This window comes from Plectropomus leopardus, chromosome 1 (assembly GCF_026936395.1).
Source record: "Plectropomus leopardus strain MGB_pleo_1.0 chromosome 1, ASM2693639v1, whole genome shotgun sequence".
Classification (NCBI taxonomy): domain Eukaryota; kingdom Metazoa; phylum Chordata; class Actinopteri; order Perciformes; family Serranidae; genus Plectropomus; species Plectropomus leopardus.
The window spans coordinates 21341834-21361093 of NC_142176.1; the positions used below are offsets into that span (position 1 = coordinate 21341834).

Below are 19260 nucleotides of genomic sequence, written 5' to 3' on the forward strand. Positions count from 1 at the left end.
TATAAAACCTAAAATCCAGCAGTGATATACTTGTAATTAAATGAGTAAGCACATCATAATTTCTCTTTATGATAAAATGGCATATACAGCCTCGCATTTAAATGAGAATAAATAAAAACTAAAAATAAATGTGAGAATGGTGCCAATTCAGCCACAAGAGCTTAGTATATTTTAAGTTAGTGGGTAAAAATCCTCTACTTTGATACTGTTATCACTGTGATCATTGCATAATCATGAAAATCAAATCAACATTTGTTTAATTCAATGGTTCAATCCTCCTTTTTTCAAATTTAACATCTTACATAAAACGTAACGCAACAAAAAAAGCAAATTCAGTTTATAAATAAAAAGGCCCTAGCTGCTATTTTGCATGTACATCCCCATGTAAAGCCTATCTTTTTATTTATTTTTTGCTCCCTCAGTGGCGCTGAATGACACTTTAAGACCCCATGTGATGGCTAATAACAGGGTTCCTGCCCCCTCTTATCCTCCCTTTTCCCCTGCAGATAATGAGGCTCCTCACACTGAGTTTCATCCCCTGTGGAATGAGAGCAATGTAAGACCAGTGAGAGGATCTCATCTCAAGGCCCGGTCAACTCCCCCACCCCTGTTTTTTATGAAGCCATCTGGAGCCACCAACACACCCTGACGGCAAAGAGAAGAAGGAGAATGAGAGTCCGGAGAGGGAGCTCTCCCACTCAGGTTAATGTGGTGATTACCAATAAGATTGTGAAGTTCTCCAGCACGCTGTTCATCATATATTTCTCTGGCAGATGTTTTAGTTTGTGTATGAAGTTGATCATGTATTCACACATCGGAGACCGGCTTATACGGTACACAAAGCGTCCGTTCTCAAACCGTGCATATTCAGTCTGAGGATAAAGAGAAAAAAAAGAACAACTGAAGCAGTATGTAACCAAAAAATACATGGATATAGTGGATTTGGATTAAAATTCACAGCTTTTAAGCACTATTCTAACTACAAGATTAAAAAAAAAAAAAAAAAAGATTTGAGTTCATACCTCAACTTTCTCGACCACCTGCTTGCCAAAGGAGCAGACCTTTGTTGAACACGTAATGGTCATGTTCTCCGAGCTCTCGTACTGACTCGTGACTCCGTAGAAAGATCCAGTATCATCTTGGATGTTGCAGTTCAAGTCGGCCTGAGAGCCAGAGAATACACACAACCACAGTAACAAGACACAAATAGTGCATTTAATTGGTGAAATAAAATACTTGTATTGGAAAAGGCAACTGCTAAATATTCTTGCTATTTCATATAAGTGAAGTAAGCTTTGTACACCTGTATACAGACAGGAGAATAAGTGATGAGACAACTAACTGAATAGTTACATTTCAACTCCTGAATTCTGGAATAAAGCTGGAAAAACACAACAAGCATAAAGTTTAGTATACAGTATAGTACTAGTTTGTAGAATGAAATTGAGATATCTGTACTTTTCAGAGTGAGTCAGAATTTGGTTTAAATATATTTTAGGCCTCATCCCCATGTACACGGGTATGTTTAGAAATGTAGCTTTTGCTATCTGCTGTCGCCTTTCATCAACACACAAACTGCAATTTAGAGCACTGACCAAAAGTCCGTCGAAGGGGGAGAATTTCAGAAACTCAGTATTCAGTACTGATGTGTAGACGGGGAAAACACAGTTTTGTTTTGTTTTTTTCAGTTTTTTTAGGGTAGAGTTAGGTATAAAATGCTGTTTTAAAAAATACCTGTGTACATTTGGAATGGGCCTAAAAATGTTAATCAGACTCTACAGAAGACTTTCTTTGTCACTGTCTAATCAAGAGCTGTCGAGATTAAACATGTACAACGAATATCAAATTAGAAGATCTCTGCCACTTCTGAATAAGCATGTAAATGTGTCCATATTGGAAAGAGATTCTAAAGAGGATTAAATGAAGTTACGTTAAAAGACTGATTTACAAGGTTGAACTGGTCTGCTCCCGGAGGGCAGCCTTTCTATGCCCTGAATATCCTGTTCATTATGGATTCAAAAAGAGGAGACATCCTCCTACAACATTCTCCTCCTTCATTAAGCAAAGCAGTTATACATTCATTATTGTGCAGATTCTGTGTTTCATTTGAAATTTAGATTGGTCGGTCACTTCAAAAGGAATTTGAGGGGACTTGGTCCAAGTGCATACGGCCCACTTTGTTGGCTGCCGCTAGTTAGCATTTTGCATCAGGGAGGAAATACATGCAATGTTTAAACAGCCATTAGGAGTGCAACCAGGTCACTCCATTGTTTGGAGATATTAAACTGAATTAGCGAGTGCTTTGATCAAAAGCTCTCCTGCTATGCAAGTCCAAATATAGCAGAGTGCATTCTGCAAACATTAAGAGAGCAATCTTCTCTGTGTAGACTGATTACATCCAATCACTGAAGACGAACCTGAGCACACTGTCACTGATTCTGCCATCAAACATTTCACAGTGATATTAATACTGATGTGCATACAATGTAACCCAACTGCATTTTTTATAAGATACTCATTAATCATATCAATGTTGCTGGTAAATAACACTCACCCAGAATTTTATAAGGAAGAAGGAATTCTGGGGACCTTTTCCATACAGCTCCTTCAGCCCTCCTTTCTTCTCTGGGAATTTGTCATAAATCTGGCGAATGTCCACTGACTCCAGCAGGGCGTCACTGTAGGAATGATTTGTCTGTCCGATATGTACAAATAGGTGCTTGTTGTACTAAAAGAGGAGAAAAAATAGTATTATAAACATACTTGTATACTTATACATATAGTTAGGTGCTCTATTTCAGGTTTTAACAAAAATAATCCATGAGAGTATCATATTAATATCCAGTGAGTCATCAACACAGAAAGGCTTACAGAAAGAAAATAAGCCAGTTCTGATAAATAACTACCAAAACAAACAAAAGTGGCAGCCAAAATTAGATTGGTAACAATGCACCCTTGTGATGATAACCCTATGCATCATTGCTTTGTATTCGGATGTCTGCATGGTTTTATGATGTACAAATTATAAAATATCATTTTGCTCCACAAAAGCCAAAAACACACTGATCCCCCGTTTGTATTAAACCAAGGTGGGAATGCCCGACTGCCTCACCCAAATTCTGTTAGCTTCTAAGTTGTGTCTTTATTACAGAAAACCATGAAACCACAAATCTAGTAGATCCATCTTGGCCAGATAGATATGTGTTATTAGGTAAACCATTGGGCTGCAGGCAAATCCGACTTGTTTCTCAAATCAGATCTTTAAGACAGTCTGCACTGTTGTTTGCGAGTGATCAGATTGGATTTAGGGTGTCCAGACATCACCAACCTATCTCCATGGCTGATATGGTCAATCACTACGTAGCTAGGCTGGAGACATCTCCAGTCCTGATCTGAAAGCTACATAGCTTTCAGATCAGGACGCATGAGAAATGGAGGCTAAGAACCCATTTATCTGTTTAACATAAAACTAAACTGTTTATTTGTTTCATTGTATTGTTAACTAATTTAAAGCAATAAAAAAATCCATTATGATAAATCTGACACCAGCTGTCTTGCTCTGAATGCACTGAGTGACACCACAGTTCAAGGCCAGATTACAAAGCTTATGAAAGGGACATGATTGCACCAGAGCTCTCGTTGGAGCAGCACAAAGGTTAGCATTCGCTTCTGGACATAATATGTTTTTCATGCAACATAGGACATTGTCAAGCCCAGTTTACTTATATAGTGTCCACTACATCAGATTTTTCTTGACATTACTGTTAAATGATTGGTGGTGTGACAGGCTTGCGCTTGCAGCTCAGCTGAAAAACTCTGCTTCAGCAGTACAGCAGCAATACACAAAAGACACTTTGGAATCCCATATGAGCGCCCAAACTGAGACGCATATGTAGAAATACGAATTGGATCATCTGAATCTGATTTGCAAAAATCGCATTTCATGTTGGGTTTTTTTTTTTTTTTTTTCCGTCCAGACTTTCTTAAATCAACCTGGATACAATCTGGATATGCAAAATAAAAAAAAATAAAAAAGATTTTGGCTGCCAATTGGAACAAGGCATGGTAAAATAATTTATTTTCTCTAAAGCTAATGGTAGATGAGCATAATTCTGTCTTCATTCACATGAAATGCAATATTTCTGCATCAAAGGCAACTAGGATGAGCCTAAATTGACAATACAAAATGAAAGGTGAGTGGTTTATTTTAAAAAAACAAACAAATGAATTTGCTCTATTCCTTCAGCTTTTCAACTGAGAATATTTGGATGGTTTTACAAAGTGGATAAAAATTGTGGTCTGTTAAACCTCAAACCATTGATGAATAGCAAAAAAACACAAAGAGAAGCGAATCAAAGACTAACATTTGATTATCAGAGGTCTGTTGCCCTTGTTGTGAGTGTATGAAACCATGTCATGTGGCGCTGCACTTCAGTTTAAAAAGCTCACAGAGCAGCCTCTACAGCGTGTCGCCTTTGAGGCAAATGCAACAATTTAAAGCATTAAGACAAATGTAAGATTAATGGCTGTTGTAATGCGGTATATATGCCAAAATAAAGAGCACAAGAAAATGTGGGCAAACATTTTTTAAAAATTGTTAAAGCAAACAAGAAATGTGAGATCTGAAGCTGCTGATTTGTCAATCACTCTCAGTGGGTCGTTGATCGTCTTGCTGAGCTCAAGTCTGCAGTGTAAATATAGTTTTGGCATGCCTTTTAAGGAGCTGATTAATATACAGCCCTTCATTATTTCTGCAGGTTTTCATGCTGTGTGTCCCCACAGGCCAGGCTTCTCCCCTCTCAGCTTGTTTTGGCCTCCTCTCAGCTGACTCTCTGCCTGGGAAAATGTCCCAGTGTATTCATAGAGGAAAGGACTGGATGATAAGAGGTGGGAATGAACACCATGAGATAGCGATATTTCATGCTTTAGTATTAACGCTCCACTTACTGAGTCTGGGTCTCTTTGTTGCTCTAGGAAGGCAGAGAACTCCACCAGTCGGAGTTTGGATGTTCCGATGGAGCGGCCCTGCCATGCTGGTGCCGTGGGAGCTGGAGCTGCTGTGGGCTCGTAACCTGCAGTAACAATAATAAAAGATTTACTCCTGTCTGTAGGTTATTTTATTGTACAGCAAGAATATGTTCTTTTTTTATATATCGTAAAGAACCTTTAAGTCATGTTCAAGATGTAGCTGAAGTTGTCCTGCTTCTTTATGTGGCTACAGTCCTCTTTACTTCAAATATAAATTTAAAACAATCAATTTTCAAACTGCACAACCAAAATTTAACATTAATAACTACGTGTAAAACTACAGCTTTATCCATCTTCAGCTGATAGGTGGGGAGAATATTTGAGCTTCATTCAAGAAACTTTGTATTCACAGATTTGATTTCTCAACTTGTGCATCTTTTTTTTTTTTATTAAAATATCTAAGAATAAAATACACAACTGGTTGGAATCTCAATCTGACACAAAAATATTTCTAGGCAAGAGGTTGTACATTGGTGTAATACTGAAAAAAAATAGTCACATGGTGTAAAAAAGTCTGTTTGGTTTCTGATTTAAAACAGATTTGTTTTTTTTTACTTTGACACAGGAGCACCTATGGATGATTTACAATCAATCCTAAATCACAAAAAAACCATGATGAAGAAAAAATCAGTGGTCTGTGGACACATCTTTCAAATCAGAAGTAGTTTTTTATATAATTTAATGAGGTGCAATTTTAAAGACAAAAAAGACATAACTGAATGAGGCTAAATATGGCGCATGACAGATGTATCTGCAGTTTCATCAATTTGGTTGAAAACTTGAGCAACATTAATTGCTTAAAATCTAACAATTAAAAGCTAAACCTTGGCTGCAAACAAAACTTTAAGAAATTTCAGCGACTGCAATTTTGATCAGTAAATTTTAATCTCAAACCAGATCTTCAAATCACAACATTTACTGTCGTTCTCCCTCCTGGAGCTACACTGTAGATAAGGTCATGTGGAGAGAAATGTAGGTGTGTTCAAAGTATCAAAACCTGCCTTCTTTGTTGTTGCTGTCTCCCAAGCATTTTAACCTATCAACACATTTGTTTTACAACAAGAAAATCTGACAGTTGCCACAGTAAGATGAAAGGAACAAATTTAACAGCTCGGGCATTTTTGAAATGCACATGTGGAGATGGAAGGAGCTTGAATACGGTAAATGGCTTGCATATTTTACTATGTGGTGCACGTTATTGGAACTTTGTACAATAAACAAAGGGCTGAGATGTGAAGTTGTATTTCCACTTTTTGAAATTCAGTAACTGTTTGGGTCATTTTTCCTTGATATATTTTTAGTCAGGTAATTTCTTACTTGAAATGGCTGTTGTAACAGGCTGGATGGGATATGCTTGCTGGGTAAAAGGCTTAATACTAGAAAAAAAAAGACGAGAGAATCATTAGGGGAAAAAATACAATCACTCACAATGTTAAATTTGTTGCTTAAAGAGAGTTTTTCTGTGAATTTAAGTTGTCTATACTTACTCCTGTGAAGATCCTGGCTGACCAGCTGATATCATGCCCTGCCATAACTGGAGAATTACATGTATTAATAGGCAGCAAAGAACAAACAACAAAGAGCATACAATTGTAAGCAGCTGTAAGCAACAAGATCAGAATGGATCCGTGCTCCATGTTCAGTGGATGTAGTTATCTTTACTACCACTCCTTTTGATCATGTGCTTATCTGATAGGGGCAGTTGTGCAAAGCTGTGGTGTGTAATGTGATTTGGCCTGGGTGTCTGTGTGGTTGGCCCCATGGCTGCCCTGGGTGAAGCTGGACAGGATGGATCAATAGCAGGGTGCCGACAAGGCTCTTACCCCTGCTCCAGGGAAGGCTGGGCGCGGGATGCCTGGCAGGCCCAGCTTGTTGTGAATAGCTGTGGCAGAGACGATCTGAGCCGAGGACATGGAGGCCATGCTCTGGAGGGCTTTGTCCTTCACGGCTTGGTCCTTTAACAGCAGTCACAAAAGGCTTAGCACTCACACAGAAGGGGGAGGTGGGGCATGTTGCAGAGGTAGCAACAAACAACACACTAAAAGCACCACCGACCTCTCTCACAACAGTAAACAGCAGGCGGGTTAAAATAAGATGCAAGTGCATCACTATTTAAGTGTAGGCTTTTTTGTTACAGGAATGTGCCAATGACTACTGAATTCCAATATACAATGCAATAGCAGTGGTATGCACTTAAACAAAAGTTTGCATGTTTTAAAATACTCTTTCAGGAGCAATTCTACCAAGACTGCATTTGTCTGCATGTCAAAACTCATCTGAACATTGTAAAGAATTTCTCAAGTAAAACTGAAGGACACCAACCCCACTTTAGGAGACTTTCACAGCTCCACTTTGTTTTTTTTCCCTCTAATCTTTGAACACTGGGTGCACAGATTGTAACACAACTTCAAATGTGAGACTATTGCAACTTTCTTGGCTGCCTGTAACAGCCTGTGGACATATTCTATGTAAAAGATTCAGGATGATTTTTTTGGCAAAAATTCAAAGGATTTGACATTTATGGTCGCTTCAAAGTCCCTTGCCTCTCTTCAGCTCTACTAAAGCACTAACAGAGTGCAACACATAGACTGTATGTAAAGACTAACAACATGACAGCTCTCAAAATGTGAAGCCAAAACATCCTGATAGCCCCCTGGTGGCTGGCGGCAGTATAGGTCATAAACCTGCCCGCTCTATGTTAGCAGATGGGACATGGGCCAAACTAAAAACTAAAATGTAAACGTCAAATAGTTTTTTTCCCAAAGATGGTTTCTGTAATTTTAGGTTGTTGTTATAAAGCTGATATATGTTCAATATGGTTCATTTTTCTGATAAGTTTAGTTTTAATTAGTTATTTGATGCTACAAAAGGGAGTTTGACATCAGCTATGTGTGGCAATCACTGTGCTCGCAATCAATGGCTCCATATGACGTCACCAGCATAAGATGGCAGTAGCCGTATCTGGGATATTCTGATTTCGTTTTTGAACAGTAAGAGGAAGTGAGGACTCAATGTCCATCTTTATATACACTCTATGGTGCATCGTTGGTTGACATTAACTAATAAATTGAGACCGCTAATGTCAACAAACAAGCTACATAACATTGAGTCTACAAATGCAGTGTTTGTTATTTACATTTGCAGCCCAGATATGGACCGTCAGTTAGCCACTGGTTAATGTGATCCATGGTGCTCGCCTGTGTATTTTGACAAACGGTTTGATTTAGCTAACAATAAATTATGTAGCAGTACAAAGCACTTTCTATTAGCTAAGCATGATGTAAGGCAGGGGTGGCCACTGGACTAACATAACTTAAGCTAGGGTTAGCCAGCTAGCTGTTGAGCTATGCTGCATGAATCTGCGGTTGGTTGCTTAATAACATAAGCTAACAAAGTAATTTGCAAATGGCAAGCTTGTTAGTATCATGGAGCCACTGGTACAAATGAAATATACATTGCAGATAGTAACAACTTTCTAAATATGATGGGCCCTGCCATGAATATCGTATCCAGTTTCCTTTATACATCCACGACGCCCTTAGAGTGCGGTTGTGAGGAACAGGTTGGGGGCTTGAGTTTATTTAGCGGCCACTGATATGATTAATAACGAGGATTTCCTGGAAGGTACATACAGAAACCTTTCTTGAATAGTAATTCATAGATCCACAAAAGCCTCCAGAAGTGCATTGCACATTGTATGCAGTTTTGCACATAATACTTTGTTAATGTGCATTCACAAAGTCATTAAAAATCACACTGAATTGGCAAAATTCGGCGTGAATACTGCAGCAGAGTGCACACTGAAGCAACCAATACAGACTAGCAAACCCATGCAGACTCACTGGTGGCAGAAGCTAAAGGTAAGCATGCTGGCAACAGATGCTGGTGGAGGGAAGTCAAGCTACAGTATGATGATAGTATGATGACACAAAAAGACACCAATAAACAGGGAAAACACTGGGCAGCAGCTACTGTGTCACTATGGCAGGAGCACAAATGCAAAACTAGCAGGTGAGGGACGAGGCAGGCCCTAATAAAAGCAGGAACAGCGTTGCAAACAGAAAATAAACACTTACCATACTTGTAACCTAAATGCAAACAAACAGGGTTTTATTGTAAATTCATTTGTTGTGAGTAATTCAGCATTTTTAAACTGTTAAAGTCTGCATGAAAAACATCAGTAAAAAAAAAACCCACTCTACTTTAATTTGAGATCGTCCAGCCTTCCTCACACAGAACAACACAAATGTGTAATGAACACTTAATAACAAAGGATTATGAAATTTGTATTTACAAATAATCCTTGGTCCCTGTGGCGAATGTCTTGCTCTCTATAATTTTCACAATCTGATCAGTAGTCATCACTCGAGACAAAACAACAGAACAGTAACGTAATGACTGTAATTTCAGACGAGACCAGAAACAGCAGGTTTTCATTGATGCCCCCTGAAATGAAGGGCACACTTGTATTTCTTTTTGCCCCTGAACTCTAATTTGCTTTAAATGAGAAAAGACAGGGATTCATACAAAAGCTGTCTGTTTTTCTTCACACAGTCGCCTGTGCCCTTGAAAGACCAGGCATTCGTGTGGCTAGCTGCAGTCTGACTCTGTCTCTAAACACACACACACACACACACACACACACACACACACACACACACACACACACACACACACACACACACACAGATTAATGAGGGGTCATTAATTCGGGTTGAATACTGGGAGTGTGGCAAAGTGTGAAAGTCAAAATATATAGCTGCCTTCCCAAGAAAGAGAAAATGGCACATGGGTGGGCTTTGATATACAAGAATTACTACATAAAATACCTTAAATTACAGGTCAATATTATTCAAGATGACTTCTTTCACAGTGCATTTCTCCCATTTTAATCTGCCATTGTGAAAAGCTTTTTCCAGGGATTTTAACAGAATTCACCACTGCAGAAATAAGTGACAAGAATGTTCTGAAATGACGACATCTGAACTGGGAGGAAGGAAGGAAAGCGACTGACAGCCAAGGCATTGTGAGAGTCTGGAGTTATCAATAGATTGAAGGAGGAACGAGAAGGCAGAGAGAGCATTTAAGAAAGAGTCAGCCATCAGACCGATTTCCTCGGACCTTCAGCTCTCAGCCGCCCACCAACAGCCAGTGCCAGCATGCTTCCAACATTTAGGATTTTACTAAATTATTACAAATGTGCAGAAAGTAAAAATGTGAGCCTGACCAGTAAATAAGCCAGGCCAATATATTGGCTGGTATACGTCAGCTGATAATTAATAAGAAGAAATTGCAGTACAGAAACACTTATTTCGAAACAGCATCATGATTAGAAAGTTTTTACTACCAGAGTACTGACAAAGTGTTTTTTAACTTTATTTTTAGGATTTTCTAAGAATCGCCTTGTCTGACATTCTGTCCACCACAGGGGTCAAGACTGAAATATTTCCACAAACTTTAGAAGGACTGAAATAAAACTTTGTATAAATGTTCAAGGTCCCCAGAGGATGGCTCCTCAGTGTGAGACTTTTCTTCTAGCACCACCTTGAGGTTCAAATTTGTGGTTTTGAGTGAAATGTTTCCAAAACTATCTGAAAGATTGTCATTTAATTTGTTCCAAACATTTATGTCCCTATCAAGATGAATAGATTGCTGCAGGGATGATGTTTGTTTGTTGGTCAACCAAGAAGTTAACATAACTCTTGTTATACTTCACATCCAGAAAAAAAAAAAAACGAAATGTCACCTTTGTGGTAATTTAATTAAATATTTACGGGAGCATAGTCTAGAGTGTGGACTCTGTTCCTTCAACAAAAAACCAATGGGATTATTCCTTCGGATTGTGGATTACTGCAGGACATAAACTCTGCAGTAAACAAGCGTTTGACATTTACATCTTTTCTTCAGCCAGATAGTCTTTATAAATGAACATCACTTTTATCATTTTTGAGGTGGGAATAAAATTGTCAGATTGAGCAAGAAGCTAATGTTAGGCTATCAACAAACTATATCATGGTCGCATGTCTTCAACATTATCACCTCATGGTGTCCTGTAATCTCAGTTGTGACTGTGCTCTTGTACAGCCTAATACTTGTAAGGTCTTTAAACACCAAGTCCATATTTCTGTTATGCATTTTTTTAATCCATCCCATAAAAATCATAATGCACAGAAACTGTAATCTAACATTCAAATAAGAACACCAGTTTCCGTAATGCAATTGATCTTTAACAGCTGCTGGCTGTATGTCAGGCAGGCACACAAGCACAGACGGATGAGAGACAAAATGCGGAAAACTGAACCTGATCCAAAAACTTTAACTACAGGTGAAGTTTTGGAAACGTGATTGACAAACCATGAGGTGTTACGTACTTAGTGTGCGAAGGCCTTTTGTCTTGCTTAACTGTGAAAGGTACAAACTGTATCTAGGCTACCATTCTTTCAAAAAGAAAATTAAGGGATGCGGACCAACATTTTTTGTATGTTATATGTTACTATTGTATAGTCATCAGATTTTTTTTTCAGCCTCAAAAATCCTGTATCAGTCAGACTCCTATAAAATTAAAAACAAACATATAGACTACCTGCACAATTTGCTTTAGAGTGCTTGATATTAATATATTTTATATTTTTACTTAAACAAAATGTCTTCAGTGTTTTCAAACTAAGTCAAAGATATGATGAACAAAGGCCTGTAAAGAGAAGTGAATAAATGCAGATGAAACTGTGTCGACAGGACAGTGACAGCATGTCTGAGTGAAGGACAAGAGATGGACTGAGAAGGTGGAGGAGCGTTAGAAAATGTGAACAGACGACAGTCAGCACAAGATTTGGGTTAGGGGAAATCAGAGCACCAGGCATTCACTCTGTCACCACGGGAAACAGGAAGTTAAGACTCACAGCAACCAACAAGCCCAAAAGCAGAAAAGCGCATACCTTTAGCTTGGAATGAAACTCACGAGATTTCCTTCTGGCAAGAACCTGAATGTGACTAGACACCTGCGGGGTAGGGGAGGGGAGGAAAACAAAGGAAGAGCCTGTAACCATGGCAATGAAAAGCCCCCTGCAACTGGGCAAAGCCAGACGTACCTTAATGGCAGCTTGGATTTCTCGAACTTTCTTTCTTGCTAAGACCTGTATGTGACTAGACACCTCCATTAAAAAAAAGAGAAAATGTAAAATAAAAAAAACAAGAAAAAAAGTACAAAGTGGATCATACATTTCTTTGTTTAAATGACACTTGAGGGAGAAAAAGGTGGATAATAGAAGCATCTCAAAACCACACACCAAGCTAACAGCCAATAAAGCATTATGCTGTGTGTTGTCGTCACTTAAGTGAACTGATTAAGGAGGATGCAGGCCCCTTTAGCACACATTAAGAGCACCCAGATGTGATCTGCTGTGTGTTGAATGAGAATTGGTTAGTCTAGTATTCTTACGGGAGCCGGACGAGGCATTTCACCGGCCAAGTTTACCCTCCAATGTTCACACAGTGCAAAATTATTTAATATTCTCACATGAAACATTCAGCAGCACAGGTAGCAGTTAGACAGAGAAGTAATGTGTGTTGATGGCAGGTTTGAGGGGTGTCTCTGACACTATTCACGCAAATCACACCCAAGGTGAGTTTTCTAGCAGAGTGAAGTGGTTTAACAGATTATAATCAAGTGTTTCCTCTGCAGATAAATATTTACATCATTCAATATCTAACATTTTCTCGCTATTCAGGTTGATAAATAAACTAGAGCTGTAACTATTGGTCGATTAATTCATCAACAGAAAATTTGTCAGCTCTATTTTCATTATTTTTCATGCAATAATGTCAAACATTCGCTGGTTCTGGCTTCTCCCATGTGATGCTTTTCTGTTTTTTATCACTATAAATTTAATATCTTTGGTTTTGACTGTTGGTTGAACAAAATAAGGATGTAGGGCTCAATAAAGAGGACTGCCCGATTACTTGGGGCACTTAAATGCCATGCCAGGCAAGTAAATCTAGTAACTTCCAAACGGACAAGTGGTAAAAAGAAATTAAACACATTTTTTCTGGAGCTGACGATGGAAGTATCTAAGGAGTGAGCCTGTCACTTCCTTCTCATCTCTGTTGAGAGCTGCACATGCACAGTGCCAATTGTGCATTCATGAGAAAACGGTGACAGGTGACAACAAAGTTTATAAGCTGAAGCGCAAACGGGCATTTCAATTTTCATTTCTTTAAATAATGATTAAGCATACAATTAACATTAGTCTTTGTTTTAATTGGATAACCGCTAATAAATTAAAAAGGAAAATAAGCATACAGGGGCAAATAAAATTTCACTTTGGGGAAGTTGATTTCTAAACCAAATGTCTGAGTGAATAAGTGGAAAAAAAATCATGAACCCCACATTTAAAGATGTCACAATGGGCTTTGGGAAATTATTCTGACCATTTTTTTTTCCTTTTCCTGGCATTTCATAGATAAAACAATCCCGAAAGAAATCAGCATATTAACTGATAATGAAGATTAGGGCTGCCGTTTACATTTAATTATTTTAATCCTCAGTTAAAATGACAACTGTATTTTTCTTTTTCTTTCTTTCTTTTTTTAAGGTTATTTTTTTTTGGCTTTTGCCTTTATTGAATGTAGGACAGCTTAAGCATCAAAGGGGGAGAGAGAGGGGCTGACATGCAGCACAGGGCCACAGGTTGGGATTGAACCTGTGGCCACTGCAGCGAGGACACAGCCTCTGTACGGGGGGCGCCCGCTCTACCAGGTGAGCTACTGGGTGCCCCAACAATTGTGTTTTTCATTAATAAGAATAAAAAGCAATGACTGTCCAGCTTGGGGTGGCAGTCTGGCTCTGGAAAGCATCCGAGACACTCAGATTGGAAGTAAAAATCATTTATTAATAAATGGATTAATAGAGGATTTTCACTTACGGACTGCCTCAGATGTAGGAAAGTCATGATTGTTTTTTAATTTCACTACTTGTCCTATCCTTGAATATTACTCTTTTTTTTTCCATCACTTACACCTAGTTTCTTGACCCAGTGCAGCACCCACAGTTTTTTTCTCCAGAATCAGTATCCAGTTTTTCATTAACTGACGAATGGTTAGGCAAGAAACTGTCAAAAATACTGAGAAATGTTGCTTAAAGTCCATGTCGACATATTTAAATTGCTTGTTTCATCCAACCAACAGTCCATAAATATACATCTTTGGAAGCTGAACCTGGTGAATCAAATTTGCTTAAAAAACAACACACGATAATTCAATTGTCAAAACTGTTGCTGATTAGTTTAATCTCGATCGACTTACCATTTCAGTTCTAATGAAAACACTAGTTAGTTGCAGCCGTAACAAAAGCAACACAGCAATTACACACAAGCATCATGCATTTAAACTAACAATAGGAACAGATGCGTGTCTCTTGGCGTGGCTGTAAACAACTCCCTCATTCCGATTCTGTGTCGAGGAGACATGTCAGAGAGAAACCACACGGCCTCTCCGCTCCAGACTGATCAATTCACACAGTGATCGAACGTCACTGTAGACACTCATTTGTTTATCATTGTCATTCAAGTCAGTGATCATACAGGGAATTTCCTGCTTAGAGCGAAGATCAGTCTGGGTTTTTAAACAGTTAGTGAAACACCATCAGAGCTGCTCATTATCTGCTAATCGGAAGACAAGAATGAACTATATTCTTGATTTATTTAAATACCATAATTCCTATGAGATGTACATATAAGAGAATGATTCAGTGCCTTGAAATTTACATTATTTATGTTATAGCAGAGACCGATTAATTCATCACAGCTTGAATCAGAAATCTGAGCTGTGGTCAGTCTGCAGTGCACACAGAGTGTTGCAGAGGACAGGATGCACTCTCAGCAAATGCTCTCTTTGATCAGAGATGGCACCAATCTACTAAGAGTCCCACCTTCCTATTAATACAGGCTTCTGCTCTGACCAAGTGCACGACCTCCATGATTTAGTCATGAGGTAGAATACTTGCACTGTTCAGCCAATCTTTTAAAATGCTTTAATTTATTATAGCCGCTTTACTGCACTAAATTAAAAGCTGCATTTTAAAATACAAACTTTTAAAAAAAAAACTACCACAGTTCTTATACAATAGTAGCTGTACTTATAAGTAACAATTCTGGGAGTGTCGTAATGGAGAGACATCTGTTCATACAACTAAGCAGTGACAGGGGACTTGTCAGCCTCAGAAGTCCCCTCGACAGCTAAGCGTTGTGTTATTCTCTGTCTGGAAACAAAGGCAACAGTCTGCACACATTCAGATTTGACAACCCTCTGACACTCATGCAACAGAGACGTCTCCTCTCTTGTCTTACCTGCTTGCGAGTCCTCGTCTTCCCGGTCCGGAGCTTGATGTATCTGGCTATCAGTTCATTTCGACCTGCATGGAGAGGAGTATGAGGAATTTATTTAGTGTTTATAAAAAAAGACAAAATCTCCATCTGCTGGTGGGCTATCACAAAAAGATTATGCATGATATAATTTTAATTCCACTGCAGAAGTTACTTGATGATTACTACAACAGGTGGGAAAAGTGGATACATTGATATTGGTATCGGCTATCAGTCAACGAGTTGTTATATATCAGTCTAATGAATGTCAGCAAAAAATCCAGTAACGTGCATTCCTATTTCATTAGTTTATAATCACTTTAAAATAAGTACCATTGTTAGTTTGAGCTGTTTATATCTATATGTGAAGCAGGTCCTCCTCCATGGAGTCCATTACGTTGTGCTTTCAGAAGCACCGAACAGACAGATCAAACACTGGCTCTGGATAGGGCCATTTGCATTTCTGCAATGACCACCATACTTCTCCAGCACGTTTGGCACAAGTTTCAGGTCTGCAACCTCCCAGCTAGATGTCACTAATTCCCACACACTAGAACTTTAAATTTAGGGACTTTGCAGAATCCTATAGCTCAAATATTTGAAAAAGGCCAAACCTTTAATCACAAGAAGTATTTAACATGGAGCCATGGGATTTTGCAAGGTCTAGTACCATGAACTGGGAGGTCTGAAAAAGTCAGTATGGAATATATTCATTCATAAAACCTCAGGCTGCTCGATTATAGCAAAAATAATAATCACGATTATTTTGATTGGTATTGAAATCGCAGTTATATAACATGATTACTCACTGGCCTCCAGAGCATCATGCAGTTATTGAACATTAACTCTGGTGTTTATTTTTAACACTGGACGTCCTTTAACTTTAAATACAAGTGAACTGAAAAACAATGAAAGCTCTGTGATGCAGCCATGACTGTAACACATCTTGCACATTACTGTAGTTTGTTCACATTCACATAATAATAAAACCTAACCCAACTAATATAATTTTAACAATACAGTTACTGTATCAATAACAGCGAAATACATTTTGAATTGGGATCAATGATTGTTTCACTAACTCAGGAGAGACTCACCAAACAGACATTTCTCCATTATCTGTTTAGAAGCAGCTGGGAGTGTCACTACAATGACAAAAGCTGATCCACCTTAACAGTCCACCTTAAGGGAGCCTGGTCTGTTTCCAGTGGGAAGCTAACTTAGCTTGCTAACTTCGAGGCTAACTTCTGTCACTTTAATCAGCTGCTGGCGAGCTAGACATGGGCACGTGTCTCGGGTCTTCCGGGGTTGTAGCATTTATTCTTTAACAAACAGCCTCAACTGTTTGACACATCACACAGCCGCGTTTCACGTCAAACTCTCTGCTCCTCTCTGCAGCCTCACTGTCACTATCACCGGCACATGCACGTTTGCTCTCCCCGCTCATGCTCGCTGTCGCTCGCGCTCTCTCTCTCTCTCTCGGCTGTCTGGATCCAAAATAAGACAGCGAAGTTTCAAAACAACCAGAGAGGCAGCGCGCTGGCAGAAAGAATGGATGTACTATTGTGAAACCGGCAGAAAGCAGAAAAACTTATTTTCCGAGTTTAGAAATGCGTAAAATACCCAGATCTATGGGCCCATAGAGCATGCGTAGTAGAGATTAACGGCAGCCGAACGCGGCCGAGTGTGCCCGAGCGGGTAACTTCCGCCGGCGGAGTGACAGACTTCCGGATTAGCGCCTCGCTAGCTTGACGTAGCTTGAATGAGTCATGGATGTATTAATGGCGGTCTAAAAAAATATTGTGTGGCCCTTTTAGACTTTCCAAATGTTATCGAACCGGATGGTTTACATCTAGACTGGGACTCGCTGTTTTCAACCCCTGCTGAAACTTCTGTTTGGACTTTGGAGCACGAGGAAACGGTGCGCTTGTTTTACAAAATAAAAGACAAAATGGGAGCAACAATGTAAGACTCATCATGCTGCACATAATCGTTTTATCTGGAACGATTCTTATTTTGAAAATCAAGGGAAGCCAAAATCATAAGCAAAATTAAAATCCAATTAATTGCCCAGCCCTAATAAAACCACAACTTTCCTAAAAAATAATCATAGAATTAAACACAAAGCTTTCAAGCAAACCATAAGGTATCTAATCATATTTTGAGTGCATGAAAATCAGAAGGTATGTGCATCACCTAAACAAACCAGATGCAGTTTCCCTTTGAGAACACCATGTGACATTAGCATGAAAAACAAACTGGCAGCAGCACAGCCTTTCAAATTAATCCAATTCAATCTCATTCTGTTCAAAGCCCAACGCTTTGAAAGGAAACAGACCTAGCTGTTCATACTATTACAGAAAATAATGGCAACTCAATATATTGGGTTTAAAACAGTGCTGCTCTGACTAAATTATAATTAAAGCATAGCTTTGTAGGGATTTCCAATTAACAACGGCTCCAAACATTCTTCTGCCCTCAGCTCTGCTCTAATTGCTGTAGCAATGCACATGACCCCTGTTTAGCCCTTTCATATGGTAATAACATGCCGCAAACCAAAACTATTACACAAATTATAGGTAAGGAGGCATTCTAATGATGTGTCCAGCTGAAGCCAACAACTGCCATGGATCTGCTCCGCTCCTCTATGAAATGCACCGAACCCTCAACATAATGAAACATTTTTCTACATTCACATCATTATCAATTAAAGGCCCTACTTTTGTAATGACACAATGGGACCACAATGTACCACACATGTGCTAATGAGCTGTATCTTAGGTAATCAGAAGAAAAGGTATTTTCCATCAATGGCAGCACATTTCGGATTGAGACAGATCACAAGAGAACATCTCAAAAGGTGAAAGAAGAGCAGAATATAGGAGACATGTGGCATAAATAGACCAGACAAGAAAACACTGATAAATGTTTCTCTCTGCTTGGTGTTTGTATAATGGAAACAAAGGGCAGCCGGTGTGAAGCATCATCTTCTGATGTGATGTTCAGGGCTCTTGTGCACTGATCAAGCATTCTAAATGAAAGACGTGGTCGGTGTGGGCATAGCAGCTTCTATTACAACCCCCAAAACCCATTGTGTTCAAACTTCACACATTTCTTTGTTTTGTCCTTATAATGTCAGCAAGTATTTCATAAATGACAAATTCTCAAAGTCAATTATAACTTCAAACCTGAAACTCTAACAAATTTAAATCACCAAAGAAAACCAGAAAATATTAACATTTGAGAATCCAGAATTTTAATGGAGATGTATTTGTCTCAGTATTATTCATCATTAGCAGGCGATCACTTGCCTCTCGATTGTCGATTGACACACGTGAATTTTTGTTGAGGCTGACAGTTTGTCTCAAAAGTCTGTGTGTAAAACGCAAACCCACAAATGAAGAATTCAGATCCACAAATGCCTTTCTGATTCACAAATAAAACCTAGATTCACAAATAGTTATTTGAAAGTTGTTAGAAAGGTATTCAAAAATGCATTTTATTCATTTGTAAATCATTTGAGTGTATTCACTGATGTTTTTTTTATCTGTGGATTTTGTTTGTCTATTTGCTGATCCATTTTATATTTGCAAAATATTTTTGTGAGTTTACAAATTTTTTTGTATTTGTGGAAGGTGCTTTATATTTACAGATTTCCAAGTATCTAATTAAGTAGCTTGATAATGTATGACCTTAATTGCTATAGAGGCCTGCATATTTTAAATACACATCTCCCTGGCATGGACATGTCTTAATAATGGTTTTGCAGCCTTGCCTGAATCTGAGCATATGTGATGACTTAAAATTTTAAGGCTGATCGTTGTCTCGTTACTTTAGTCATTTCAGCGACACTAGAATTTATATACGTAATACA

At 38.6% G+C, this 19260-nt stretch overlaps 1 protein-coding gene across 9 annotated transcripts in view; it reads right to left on the reverse strand.

Moving 5' to 3' along the window:
* The window catches only part of tead1b (TEA domain family member 1b), a 66396-nt gene that overhangs the window by 4505 nt on the left and 42631 nt on the right, over nucleotides 1-19260 (reverse strand). The window contains exons 1-12 of one of the 9 annotated variants that reach the window (XM_088077562.1): nucleotides 16484-17037; nucleotides 15372-15436; nucleotides 12117-12179; nucleotides 11964-12026; nucleotides 9105-9116; nucleotides 6852-6983; nucleotides 6516-6562; nucleotides 6346-6404; nucleotides 4948-5072; nucleotides 2555-2728; nucleotides 1023-1163; nucleotides 720-872 (exon numbers count right to left, since the gene is read on the reverse strand). In XM_088077562.1, coding sequence (XP_087933688.1) covers nucleotides 720-872; nucleotides 1023-1163; nucleotides 2555-2728; nucleotides 4948-5072; nucleotides 6346-6404; nucleotides 6516-6562; nucleotides 6852-6983; nucleotides 9105-9116; nucleotides 11964-12026; nucleotides 12117-12179; nucleotides 15372-15436; nucleotides 16484-16502 — 1053 coding nt within the window. In that variant the 5' untranslated portion in view covers nucleotides 16503-17037. Of the gene's footprint in view, nucleotides 1-719; nucleotides 873-1022; nucleotides 1164-2554; nucleotides 2729-4947; nucleotides 5073-6345; nucleotides 6405-6515; nucleotides 6563-6851; nucleotides 6984-9104; nucleotides 9117-11963; nucleotides 12180-15371; nucleotides 15437-16483; nucleotides 17038-19260 lie in introns of those variants that run through there. The other 8 variants (XM_042487684.2, XM_088077566.1, XM_042487533.2 and 5 more) reach the window with 8 other exon arrangements.